Consider the following 14,645-nt stretch of genomic DNA (forward strand, 5'->3'; position numbering starts at 1 on the left):
AGTGCTTACAAGAACTCAGTGCCACCAACTCCTGGAGTATTATTCTAGTTGATGATTAAAATTCTTGTGGGTGTGGTACCGCGTGGTACGACACTGAAGAAGAAATTTAATTATCGTGACACCGGCCGTGTAAACCTATGTAGTTATACACTGGTCGAAAGAACAAGAGGAACGTGACTTTGGGCATCTTCTATACTCTTTTGAGCAATAATTGAAGATAGTGTAAGTTGTCAAATTATACCTTCATCATTCACTAATTAAGTACACAACAAGACATCTTTACATTCCCGATCGTTTACATTAAAAAAACTGAATGTCCGGCAGGTGTCGAAAACAAAGTGAAAACATTCATTCATTTCGTCATCGGATTCTGTTTATTGGACTCCGAGAGCTTCAATAACGTTTATGGCCTCCTTGAGCGTTTATTATTGGCTAACAACTAACGTGTGTTAAGCATATCCCACATGGCACGATGAGGCTGAGGACAAGACGTCTCGATCATACAGTCCTTTCGTGTAACCTGTTCATTATAGTCCGACCGGGCTCCTCAGATTGTTTTACAGTGCTCTGGCGATATCTGTACGACGCCGCAACGCAGATATGGCCAGATGTCGGTCTGCACGTTGGGTTGTAATGCGTCGGCGACCATGTCCAACTGGCCTAGTGTACTGAACTGTCTCCCTAACCTGTGGATGACACATGGAGAAACATTGGCATCTGCAGCAACAACACCGAAAGCCCATCCTTTTTTTTCATCCAACAGACGGCCCGTGCAACTTGCACTACATTAAGATATCGCCTTGCATGTGGTGTGTTGAGTACAACGCCCACAAATGATAACTGCCATCTGTGTATCTCACTAGAAAACACTGGGACACCGGTATTCACTTCCTTCTGAGGGCCACCTGACTCTGTAATGCATAATACAGTCAGTAGCTGGCGAACTATTGTAATTGTTGTCTACACTGAAAGCGAAGATCTCAAACCGTGCATAAGACCACAGGTGCCGCCTATATCAAAATAGATTTAACATACGGGGCGTTGATTCACGTATTCCCATAATTCTTTTCAACAGTTATTATTCTAACGTTTGGAGTCATTATCAAGTGGGAATGAGGACGACGTTTTCCAGAGTGCAATAGAGATGCTATGGAAACTTATGGTCGGACAAACTTGTGACCATTCGTGCTACTCTTCTTCGTATGCGTCCAATATCCCCTGTTAGTCCTACTTGGTACGAGTCCCTCAGATTTGAACTGTATTCTAGGAGATAGGTCGCAGGAATGTTTTGTTAGCAGTCTCATTTTCATTCCCCTAGGATTCTATCAATAAACCGAAGTCTACCACCTACGACGACGCCTATGTGATGCTTCCATTTCATATCCCTGCAGACGGTTACACCCAGGTATTTGTATGAGTCGACCGAATCCAGCTGAGACTCATTAATACTTAAGTCGTAGACCAGTAAATTTTCTTTCTTTTTGTTGTACAATTTTACATTTCTGAACATTTAAAGCATGTTTCTAATCTGTGCACCACTCTGAAATCCTAACAAGATGTAACTGAAGATAGTTGCAGATTCAACTTTTGTAGTCCTGTCTTCCTCAGTTGCGTGTAATATTACGGTTTATCGATAATTTTTACTTTTGGACCGTCTAACTACATCTGAATGAAACACAATTTTCTTACCATACGCGTTTCATCTTTATTCTCTACAAGGCATTATGGCTTCAAATGGCTCTGAGCACTATGGAACTTAACTTCTCAGGTCATCAGTCCCCTAGAACTTAGAACTACTTAAACCTAACGACATCACACACACCCATGCCAGAGGCAGGATTCGAACCTGCGACCGTAGCGGTCGCGCGGTTCCAGTCTAGAACCGCTCGGCCACCCTGGCCGGCTAGAAGGCCTTATCAATGGGCTGGAATATGTACATATTTTTACTGTTTAATTTATATTTTGGTGCAATGTACCTATAGATTATAAACAGTTCTGGTGGTTGGTTTTTTCTATGACGTAGTAATATTTTAAATTCTACCTAAGGTTGCGTGGACGTTCTACTACATGTTGTGTTACTGTTATATTTCTGGTGCTGTTCCTCTTCTTAAAATAGCCACTTGGGGTGTCATGCAGTATACATAGGCATGACATGCAGGAATTTTAAAACACGGTGCAAAGAAGATATCGGATGCTGGAAATACGAAACAAACCACTCCACATTTAAAACGCCATGACCACCATCCTACAAACATGGAACAAGAAATGAAAATAATGAGAACAAACAACCATGACAAATACTTGATACAAATGCAGAAAAACTGCCACATTCAGAGAGCCGTCGGTGAAACCAAACACGTGATAAATGAGCAAACACACATCAGGACAGATTCCCTACTACACTTACTTAAAGAAATGATAAGATACAAATAATCCCTCTCGCATATGCAGCCATATCCTCCCCTCCACCCTCCTTCGCCCTCTAGTTTGGTCACACACACACACACACACACACACACAGATCACAAATAACTCAAAAATTATACTGGAAACTTGGCAATAACATTCTATCTTTGGCAATAACATTCGACAGTCGGCAACACTAACCAAAACAGTGCATCAAAACAAGTTTTAAGTTCTTAGTGCTGTGAAATGTGGAAAGCAAAAACGTCATGTGGCAATTATAACAAGGGGAACAGCACCAAAAATAGAACAGAAGCATAACATGTAGAAAAACGTCCACGCAACCTGTAAGTAGAAAAGTAGTATTTAAAATATTACTACATCATAGAAAAAGCCAACCACCAGAACTGTTTATAACCTATAGGTACATTGCCCCAAAATGTAAGCTAAATAGTAAAAATATGTACATATTACAGCCCATTCAAGATGCCTTGCAGAGAATAGAGGCGGAACGCGCAAGGAAAGAAAATTGTGTTTCATTTAGTTGAAGTTAGACGGTCGAAAAGTAAAAATTATCAATATGCTGTAATATTGTCTCAGGTTGTTTCAGATAGTAATAACTTCATAGTCGATGGTACGTCAAATCTTAATCCTTTCTGTGCGCGTATACACATCCTCTGCCTGTTATCTAAAAAAAAAAAAAAAAAAAAAAAAAAAAAAAAAAAAAAAAAATCTGTGAATGGCTGGATGTATGAACATAATGTGACTTACTTTTCCTTTCTGTAGGATACTGGTTTCCTCTCATCGTTACACATGCAGTAGCCCAGTTCTCATTGTCATATCATAGTAATCTTCCAGATCGATGGTGTCTAGCGATATAGGTTCGAAAACAGGATTGTCATACTTTGATGGCTTGAACTCGGCTCCTCCTAATTTTGTGGAATGAGTTTTAGTGTTCATTTCTTATTTTCGTAAACGATGGGCAAGGCGAATGCTTTTCACTCGGAAGAGAGAGTTCTGGGACGCAGGGTATTGATTCACACGTTATGTCGTGTCACCGTTATTTCTTAGCAGCAGTTTCTTATCTACAATGTGCAGCGCTTGATACAGATACAAGAAGGTAATGCGTTTGCGCAACATATGGAAGTTCAGCGTTCCGAGATCCGCAGCCTCAAGAGTGTGCCGAAATTACCAAATTTGAGGCATTACTTCTCACCACGGACAAAGCGCTGACCGACGGCCTTCACTTAACGACTGAGAGCCCCGGCGTTTCTGAAGAGTTTTCAGTGCTGTCAGATAAGCAAGATATTGTCTCTGCCAGGACGAAATTGGGTGCGGCTACAGGAATGACAGGATAAAATACATAATCATAGTTTCTCCTGTCACTGAACTATTTGGTCGTAATAATTCTTCGATTTTTCTTTTCATCTGATACGCAACTAAAAGTTAGGATGTACATTTACGGTTTACACGCTCCGTTTTCTGTTTCCAAAAATGTCATCAGCTACCTGAAATATATTGTGATTGCAAATAGTCTTAAATATTTATTTTGCGTCGCCAGTGGAATATATTGGTAACCGTTGTAGAACTGAAACTTTCCTTTTGGCACAATAATTTGTGTGATGTTTCCTTCCAGTCATATCCATATTTCATTTTTATCTGTGGCAGCAGGCCTTTCTTATCATAGAAATCGCTTTCCGTATTTTCGGAGAGCGTGGCAGTACTATAAGTAGTTCCTCAGATGCATATATTACACATTTTGTCACAAAAATGATATGTGTTTTTCTCCTGTGATTACCACCTGTAGTACTGTTTAGTTTTAGTACAGTTTATTATTTTCGTGTGCTAAGTTATGTGATATGAAGTGTCGATGCCAGCGAGAATGGACGAGATGGAGGTGCGGGAATGAGATCGAAGACTGTGTGTGTGTGTGTGTGTGTGTGTGTGTGTGTGTGTGTGTATGTGTATGTGTTTAACAATGAACCCTTTAACCCTTTCTAAAACTGGTTGCAGATGTGGTGAAATATCTTGTCATGTTGCCTTATACAGGTATTCCGATCTGTTCTTTATGTAGTTTCGTTTTCTTTGCAGGTAAGTTCGCAGACGAGATGTACCTGAAAGTTGTGAGCACGATAGTGGGTAAGTTTTAATATTTGCGTGAAATCTGAATTGTAACGAACTTTAAGATAATTATGAAATCACGGTTGAAGCAGAAAAATAGAAAAGAAAAAAAGAAAGTTCTATCTAATCTTTCAGCGGGTAAGGAATGATTACTTTCGTTGCTAATCATAGTCTAACTTTCTGTGTCTCCATATTTCTATAAACTAGGAAAAATCACGATAATCAGCAATAACTTGGGTAAACAGTCACAGTGGTTGGTAAACACAGTAAGTAAAGACCACTCACGGCTTAGGCGTTAGGCCCTTTCCAGCCAGTCGACTGCCGGCTACAAGACACTGATTGGTATTACGTTATTTACAGCTTTGACCACATACATCTAAGAGAGCTCTGTAATATACCCATGTGAACAGATCTTCTACTATACAGCTTTTCTTCTGTTAATTTCTATTCTCTTTATATGTTGCTGACCCGTGTCGATTCCAGCCATAGATTCCTGTAATATTACTCATTGAAGAACATCTGAACATATTTAAGCGATTTAAGCGATGTGTACGTATACAGATGACGGTGGTATCGCGTACACAAGATATAAAAGGGTAGTGCATTTGGCGGAGCTGTCATTTGTACTCAGGTGATTCAAGTGGGAAGTTCCGACTGTATCATGGCCGCACGACGGGAATTAACAGATTGTGAGCGTGGAATGGTGGTTCAAATGGCTCTGAGCACTATGGGACTTAACAGCTGTGGTCATCAGTCCCCTACAACTTAGGACTACTTAAACCTAACTAACCTAAGGGCATCACACACATCCACGCCCGAGGCAGGATTCCAACCTGCGACCGTAGAAGTCGAGCGGTTCCAAACTGAGCGCCTAGAACCGCTAGACCACCGCGGCCGGCGTGGAGTGGTAGTTGGAACTACTCTTTCAGAAATCGTTAGGGAATTCAATGTTCCGAGATCCGCAGCCTCAAGAGTGTGCCGAGATTACCAAATTCGAGGGATTACTTCTCATCACGGACAAAGCAGTGACTGACGGCCTTCACTTAACGACTGAGAGCACAGGCGTTTCTGAAGAGTTTTCAGTGCTGTCAGATGAGCAACACGGCATGAGATACCCACAGAATTCAATGTGAAACATACGACGAACGTATCCATTAGGATAGTTCGGCGAAATCTGGCGTTAATGGGCTATGCGAGCAGACGACCGACAAAAGTGACTTTGCTAACAGCACGACGTCGCGTGCAGCACCTCTCCTGGGCTCGTGCCCGTATCGGTCGAATCCTAGCCGATTGGGAAACAGTGGCCGGGTCAGACGAGTCCCGATTTCAGTTGGTAAGAGCTGATGATAGGTTTCGAGTGTAGCGCATACCCCACGAAGCCATGGACCCCAGTTGTCAACAAGGCACAGTGCAAGCTGATCGTGGCTCCATTATGGACTGGGTCCTCCGCAACTGAACCGATCATCAACTAGAAACGGTTATGTTCGGCTACTTGGAGACCATTTAGACCCACTCATTGACTTCATGTTCTGTAATGACGATGGAATGTTCGTGGATGTCAATGAGTTATGTCACTGGGCCACATTTGTTCGCAGTTGCTTGGGAAAACATTCTGGACAATTCGAGCGATTGATTTGGCTACTCATCGAACATTTATGGGACATAATCGACAGGTCAGTTCGTGCACCAAATCCTGCACGGGAAACACTTTCAAATTATGGACGACCACAGAGGCAGCATGGCTCAATATTTATGCAGGGGACTTCTAGAGACGTGTTGAGTCCATGCCCATGCCACGTAGAGTCGCTGCACTACGCCGGGGAAAAGGGGGACCGATACGACATTACGAGCTATCCCATGGCTTACGTCACTTCAGTGTAGCACGATAACTGCAGTACCGTACTGTCCCACTACCGTTGCGGCAAATCATTATACAACGTCGCAGCGCAAGGCAGAAAACACAGCGCTAGCTTCGTGGACGAATATCTTCAGCAGCAAATAATTGAGTGAGGAGCTCTTTCTCTGGAGCTGGCACCACATACTGCGCCTCGCGGCGTAGACTGCGGCACGCTCCCTGTCAACTTACGCGTCTCCTGTCTCGGCTTAAAGAATCATTCCACTAGGCGACGGCGCATGTGCTGCATCCCTACTCGGGATGTCCCTGTTGACGTCAGTTGTGCTGTACCAGCCTGGCACATCTGCGATGTTGTGTGGGCTTGGGTCCTGAGACGGATTTGATGTAATTCTTAGCGCGAGTCTTTCCTATGTGAATCTCATCATCTCTGCCCAACTATTGCACCCTACATCCACTACTACTTGTTTAATGGAATCAAGCTTTGGTCTTCCTCTTTTATTAGTTAGTCAGTTACATGTACCATAGGTAATTTGAACCATTTAATTTATCGCTGATGCCGAACTAGTCAGTTTACAGGATATGTATACTGTGCGATTTCATCTCAGATCATACACGTCGAGAGTGAATGTATCACATAACTATTTAAAAGTATGCTGGAAAAAAAATGCTGAAGTCCCACATTATACCTCCCCAAAACTACGATGTTTTTATTTTCTGATGATTTGTTATAACGCTACAGACCTCTCTGAGTGAGAGTATTGGTGAAAATGTCGTAACGAAAGGGAAAATTGAAAAATTGCAATAAAAAACCAGAAGTGATAGAGATCTATTTATTTTCAATAAGTACAGTGATAAAGATCTGTATCTATTTTCAATAAATACTTTGTTCCCAATACTATGAGACATGATTAATATATACACACTTATCAGCTTTTTTTAAATATAGAAATAAACTAAGAAAATTTGTAACGCTTTTCGAATTTCAATATTATGCTTGTAAAATACGAATGGTCACCGGATGTTAACTGTCTTGAGAAATGATAAAGTGAAAGGACTGCTGTCAGCTATGACAGTAATACATGAAATTCGTAAGCTGTCAAAATATTTGTGCAGAAAGGTGAAGGAATCTGAAATTTTTTTGTTATTTAGAAATTACTTTCTCCAAAACCGCCTCGGGCATGGATGTGTGTGATGTCCTTAGGTTAGTTAGGTTTAAGTAGTTCTAAGTTCTAGGGGACTGATGACAACAAATGTTAAGTCCCCTAGTGCTCAGAGCCATTTGAACCATTTTTTTCCCCCAAAAGCCCCATTTTAATTGTTCTATAAATTCCATGGTACATTAGTTGGTCATTGTACTTACGGGAATTTACAATCAAAGTGGGCAATACTCGTCCGTACAAAATGTGAGAAATTCCTTAGGTAGACCAAGCTCTAGTCTCAAGGTCAAAAAATCATGGACTCTCAAAGAGTTAAATTGATCGCTGATTTTAAGTAAATGTCATGCAAAACAGGTATTTCTGAATCAAAATAATTACTTTACAACGTTATAAGCGAGTGGGAACACAGTTCATAAGTTTGTTAAAAAATGGTTTAAATGGCTCTGAGCACTATGGTACTTAACATTTGAGATCATCAGTCCCCTAGAACTTAGAGCTACTTAAACCAAACTAACCTAAGGACGTCACACACATCCATGCCCGAGGCAGGATTCGAACCTGCGACAGAAACGGTCGCGCGGTTCCAGACTGAAGCGCCTAGAACCGCTCGGCCACAATGGCCGGCTTAATTTTGTTAGAAAGAATTTTATAACAAAAATGAGATATAGAATATTTATACCCATTTTTCTTTTTATGGTGTTATTCACAAATTGTTATTGTCGTCTGTCACGATTTTACTTCTTCATGACTGTCCATGAATTAAAATTGCCTACAATATAGCAATCAACATTGCACTATTGAAAAGAGTTCACATGGTTTTTTTCCCTCTGCCTCCCATTGAACTTGTATAGCCGAGCTGTATTTGTGCACGGACAAGGATGATCCAGCAAGAGCAGTATTTGGAAAATGGGAACTGCGCTCTGATCTTTTGATGATAACCATTTCAAAGCATTAGCGGGACCAAAAAATGGTTGTGAGCACTATGGGTCACTGAGGTCATCAGTCACCTAGAACTTAGAACTACTTAAACCTAACTAACCTAAGGACACCACACACATACATGCCCGAGGCAGGATTCGAACCAGCGACTGTAGCGGTCGCGCGGTTCCAGATTGTAGCGCCTAGAACCGCTCGGCCACCTCGGCCGGCTTAGCGGGACCATGAGGCTTTATAAATGGATGGTTATATAATGGGGCACATGAGAGACACGTATTATTTGTACCACTCATCAGTGGTTGTCATACACACAAGAAATCAAGTTGCTCACTAAAAAGTCTTGTAATGTATGCTGTGGTCTTTGCATTTCAAACACAGTGCAAGCTGCATTTCGTGGAGCCTCGTTCTTACAATGTATGTGACACTCCGGGATTCAACACAGTAGTGAATTGATTGAATTTCTACCACAGGCTTCATAGCAGATGACTCTCTTCTCTTTTCTAACGGAATTTCTTTAACCTACTTTCATTTACAATTAAAGAGTTTCTTGTTTGTTGCTAATGTTGATATGATGAGTACAAATCCAGTAGCATCCGTTATACCATCAACAGCATCATGCTGGAGATCAAATCTTGTTGCAAGATGTTTACAGAGATCTTCTACCCCATCACATGTACTGTTGTTGAAAATATCCTCTTTTTATTGTAATTCCTGTACAGCATCGCTGACCAAGCTCATAAAGCTGAAAGCGGTTTTTAAAACGAGGTGCTGCACCATCAATCACATACACATGTTCCGGAAACGAGTGACCTCTAGATGCTGTCATCAGTTATCATGCAGGCAGCGTAGCATTGTTGTGCACTGTCGCGAATGACAATAGCAAAACAGTGTGATGTTCCAAGGCAGTGAGTAACACATGTGATTATTGATACCTGTTATACGTGCTAGTGGTAACTTTGAACTTTGTCCTGCAAAGCAACAGACCAGTTCTCAGCAGTCAGAATGAAGAACTAATGCGTCAGTATTCTGATATGTGGCTGACTTTACTATTGCTATGGTCTGTCTCTGAATCTTCTAGATATGATGTTAAGCTATTCCTTTCTTGATCCAATGCCCAAGCTTTGTAACAAACTTCTCTGGATCTACTGTCTTCTTCTCCAACTCTCCTCTCTCCCACAGTGCATAGGTAACGTCATTGTCAGTATCTTGAAGGTGTAATCTTCAGCCGTCATCACTTCAGCACCAGGACATATTGCACACATTTATCTAGCGGCACTTGACATCAGATCCATCTCTGTGTACTTCGTTCCTGTGACAATGCTTATGGCGGAACAAACAAGTTTCAAATTAGTGCAGTAAATACGTGTTCATACTTTCCTCACTGGCTGCAATTTTATTCATTTTGATCGTAAGTAGTAGAATTTTGTGAGGTCGATTTTTGAATTTGGGTTCTCCTTTTTCATTAGGAGATACGCTTCTCTTATTGATCTTGTCACATATCTTTTTAACTTTTTCGCCATTTTCACTTATAGAAATATCAGTCCGGTTAGGAATTTGCCTGCTGGAATCTTTGTTATCACATTTCGTGCACATCTACATATACACTTCTCAAAATTTTGAAGATGTTGCGCCGGCTGCTATGTCCGAGCGGTTCTAGGCGCTTCAGTCCGGAACCGCGCTGCTGCAACGGTCGCAGGTTCGAATCCTGTCTCGGGCATAGGTGTGCATGATGTCTACATCTACATCTACCTTTATACTCCGCAAGCCACCCAACGGTGTGTGGCGGAGGGCACTTTACGAGCCACTGTCATTACCTCCCTTTCCTGTTCCAGTCTCGTATGGTTCGCGGGAAGAACGACTGTCTGAAGCCTCCGTGCGCGCTCTAATCTCTCTAATTTTACATTCGTGATCTCCTCGGGAGGTATAAGTAGGGGGAAGCCATATATTCGATACCTCATCCAGAAACGCACCCTCTCGAAACCTGGCGAGCAAGCTACACCGCGATGCAGAGCGCCTCTCTTGCAGAGTCTGCCACTTGAGTTTGTTTTACTGGATACTAGCTTTTAAGTAGAAATGGACTAGGAGGAGCCGTCTAGGAGAAATGATTTTAAATTAGATTTAAAACTTCCTTATCCACGTGTCAGACATTAAATATGTTATTGGGCAAATGATCAAACATTTTTGTCACTGCATATTGGACTACTCCCAGAGTCACGGACAACTGTAACAGTGGTTAATAAAGGGCGTTTTTACCTTCTAGTGTTGTAGGTATGTACATCACAGTTCATCTCAAATTATGATGGATTATTTATGACGAATGTCATTAACGAATGTGCATATTGTGACTGCGCACTTACAAGAAGTACCTACATGATGACCACCACGTATTATTGTTACTGCTGGCTTTTGTGCAATCAATACTTTCTATGTGATGAGTTACCCAGAAAATTATTCCGTACAACATTAGTAAATGGATGACGCTGATGTTTGGTTTGTAGGGCGATCTACTGCACCGTCATCAGCGCCCGTGCAAAGTCCCAACATTTTCAGAGTCCAATTTTTTTCACAGCCCAACCTAGCCATTGCCACGAATGATGATGAAGAAATGATGAGAACAACACAAACACCCAGTCCCCGGGCAGAGAAAATCCCCAACTCGGCCGGGAATCGAACCCTGGACCCCGTGATCCAGAGCAGGAACGCTAGCCACTAGACCACGAGCTGCGGACATTAGTGAATGGAAAGATGCAAAATATGTCAGAAGGTTTTATCCTCCACATATCCCTCCAATACAAAATTAACTATGCATTAATCTGATTGTGCCATAAATTTATTTTTTCCCTATTCGACTAAGTTTGTATTTATTAATTAGTTGTTGCTCATATAATCCTCAAATTCTGTCGTTCCACATTTCAAAAGCTTAACACTCTCAGGTAATATTTTCAAACAAATTTATGTTCTATAATAATACATTATGTTTTTCAGAAACGGTTTTCTTGCTCTTGCAAGTTTCATTTCATATCTTCCTTACTTCTTTCATCGCCGTTATTTTGCTGCCGAAATAATAAAACTCGTTTAATACTTTCTGTGCCTCATTTTTCTCGGCATCGCTTGATTTAATTCGGCTACACTGTATGGCTCTTGTTTTACTTTTGTTGATGCTCATCTAGTCACCACTTTTCAAAACGTTATGCATTCCGGTCAACTGTTCATTCAAGCTTTTTCGATATCTGTAATAAAATCGACAAACGACAAAGTTTTTATTTCTCCTCCCTGAACTATAAGCAGCATAATTACTTTTCCAAGTTTCTCCGTAGCTCCTGCTTGCTCAATGTTCATATTGAATAACATGGATTGTGTACACCCCCCCCCCCCCCCCCCCCGCCCTTGCCTATCTCTCACTCCCATCTTCCCTCTCGACTACTGCTTCCATTTCACATATTTCGATTCTTATAATTGCTGGTTGTAAATTTGGAACATGTTTCAAGTTCTAACGTAAGATGCTCGTAACGGCGCTGTTTTGTCTGTGGCTTGCAGTGTATTGTACACTTGGCCGTTTGTGATATAAAAACCAATGCACACTAGTTTACTTTGTTATAATATTAACAGCGCAGGAAAAAGAGAGAGACAGGTGAGGAATATGGCCGTACTGTTACTCGACAGTTACCTGGACAGACAGACATTTCGGTGAAGTCACTAGCAAAACAAGAGACGCCCTCGAAAAGGATATCTCTTTCTGCTTGGGATAGAAACAATCCTTTTGCATTCAGGTTGGTAAACGGGCCAATAATAATTAAACCCAGATAGATAATTCATTCTGGGATAGGTCTAGATACAATTAGTTTTTAAAAAGTGGATGGTAACGTTGTGGTTTTTCATTGTTTTGCGATGCCCCATGCGGGTAAGGCAAAGGGGAGAAAGGGGGATATTGGAGTTAAACATCCCGTCGATGACGAGGTCATTAGAGAGACGGAACACAAGTTCCGGTTGGAGAAGGATGGGGAGGAAATCGGCCGCGCTTTTTAATAGGATCAATCGTGGCATTCATCTCGAACAACTGACGGAAACCACTATAAATCCAAATCTGGGTGGCCGGACGGTATTGAAACCGTCGTCCTCCTGTATACAAGTCCCGCGTCTCACTGCGACACCTCGCTTGCCTGTGGCAGCAGCAGTGCGTGATCGACACAGCGCACTCATTGTCGGAGAAAGATTTCGCAGTTTAACAGCTTTAACGGAATTGAGGAATTTCTTTTAGTCCATAAAATCACAGTTACGCAGAGAGGGCGTAAAAGCACTTTCATGTCGTTGGGCAAAGCGTATCGCGTACTTACTGATTTAAAATTTCCGCGTTTGTTGTAGTGCAGCGGCGGTGGACATTTTCTTCAACAAATTCCTGGAACTGTTATTCCAGTAAGAAAAACTCGTCCATATACGACTTTTTTACATGTATCTCACATGTCGCTTGTTTAATATGTATCCGGTAATTTCGTCAACAGACGGCTCCCCGTGTCGCTCATGTAGAGGTGGCTTCGAAAGCCTGTAAAGCTGTTGTTCCCAACGATGCACTCAAAGAATATTTTACTCAGTAGCACTACATGTACGCCTATACACTCATGTGCGATTGCTTCAGCAAACGGCGATGATCAAGTAAAATTCTTTTATTTTAATTTTATCCGTCATAAATGATATTGAAGTCTTGAAACAGTCGCTGTTCTACCTAAGAAAAGAAGAAGAGTTTCGTAATGTTTGTAGTAGCGTTTACTCCTCGTGCACGACTTTTCCTGGGCTGTAAACTGTGTCTTTACACAGCGCAAGAAGGAGTCAAATGGCGTTTTTACCTAGAAGACTCCGAGCGGTAGGTTCAGTCGTCTAATCGGAAACGATATACATATTCCGCACACAATGGCTTCAGTCCTTTGTGTGTGAGAGTTGTGTCTTCGGTTTATCTGTTGAGCGTATGTGATTGCAATGGATGCACGTACTATGTAATATGACATTTAGGCTGTACGATGGTGCGAAAAGGTATAACGTGAATCACGGCGCCAGGACAGAGCTAACACGTCTCGTGCAGCACTAAGGGACCGCCCTCAGACGTACAGATCATCATCGACAGTGTCACATTCCCTCACTCCGCGATAAGCTGTGGAGATGTCTGGAATTCAATACAGAACGTGGGCACAAAGTCTCGCGGCCAGGAACCGCACGCCATCACGCCTGCTAACCTTGTCGTTCAAATATGGGCGGTGCGCATTTACGAGTTTTATCCAATCGACAAACTCAGTGGCAGGTGACGAGCAGTTTACCACATACATTTGTTTGCGCTCCGCTAAAAAATGGTGTGCACTGCGCCTGTCTCAAAGAAAGTAGACTGATGCTGATCGTGGGTACGTGGTAAATATATTAAATGCCCTGTGGTCGCCTCCAAAGTAAAACCCATTTGAGTCCACGCACGTCTACGTTCACTCCTTCCGCTTTTAGAAACATTTCTACGAGATTGCCCAAGAGGTCTGGAGTAGAAAAACGCCTCTGTAAATTGTTTGCCCATGAGCGGCAGGTTTTCGATTTTTATAGAACCTGTCGCAGCATAAGTAGACAGTTCAAGGCCAAGGAACAGCTGCAGACTAATAGACCAAGATAAATTATATTCTTAGTAATACGTGAATTTAGTGTATTCAGAAAATTAGAACAACCGCGTGAAGTATCCTGGTAGGCTGGTTTCCGTATTAGGACAGTCGCTCTTCACATTCAGAGTGCAGCTAGCAAACGGCAGCCATCTCAGTAACAGACGCACTGCAGAAGAAAACAGGATTGACAAACCTACAGAGGGAAGGAAGCCTGAAATCAAATGTATGACGAGCGCTCCGTTTGTAGAGACCATACAAATAAGCTAAGAAACAGTAGACCGACCTGTACAGGTGAAAAGTATTTTCCACAAACAACTAACTGCAACAAAAATTAATGTAGACCTTATGCATTAAATCAAACAAATCGTTAAATCCAGGGATACATAAATATCTCGTTGGTAGGGCACGTTTTCGTGCACAAATTTATACGGAGATACCGCGAAAATCCGTAATGTACATCTACATCTACATGGCTACTCTGCTAATCACACTTAAGTGCCTGGCAGAGGGTTCATTGAACCACCTTCGAAATAATTCTCTGTTATT

At 41.9% G+C, this 14,645-nt stretch overlaps 1 protein-coding gene across 3 annotated transcripts in view; it reads left to right on the forward strand.

Annotated features, from left to right (window-relative positions):
* LOC126284112 (max-binding protein MNT-like) overlaps positions 1–14,645 on the forward strand; it is a 543,977-nt gene that overhangs the window by 310,647 nt on the left and 218,685 nt on the right. The window contains exons 1-2 of one of the 3 annotated variants that reach the window (XM_049982775.1): positions 2,481–2,750; positions 4,495–4,542. The exons of the other annotated variants lie outside the window; for them this stretch is intronic. Coding sequence (XP_049838732.1) covers positions 4,512–4,542 — 31 coding nt within the window. The 5' untranslated portion in view covers positions 2,481–2,750; positions 4,495–4,511. Of the gene's footprint in view, positions 1–2,480; positions 2,751–4,494; positions 4,543–14,645 lie in introns of those variants that run through there. 3 annotated transcript variants of the gene reach the window in all.

Source organism: Schistocerca gregaria, chromosome 8 (genome assembly GCF_023897955.1).
Source record: "Schistocerca gregaria isolate iqSchGreg1 chromosome 8, iqSchGreg1.2, whole genome shotgun sequence".
Lineage (NCBI taxonomy): Eukaryota > Metazoa > Arthropoda > Insecta > Orthoptera > Acrididae > Schistocerca > Schistocerca gregaria.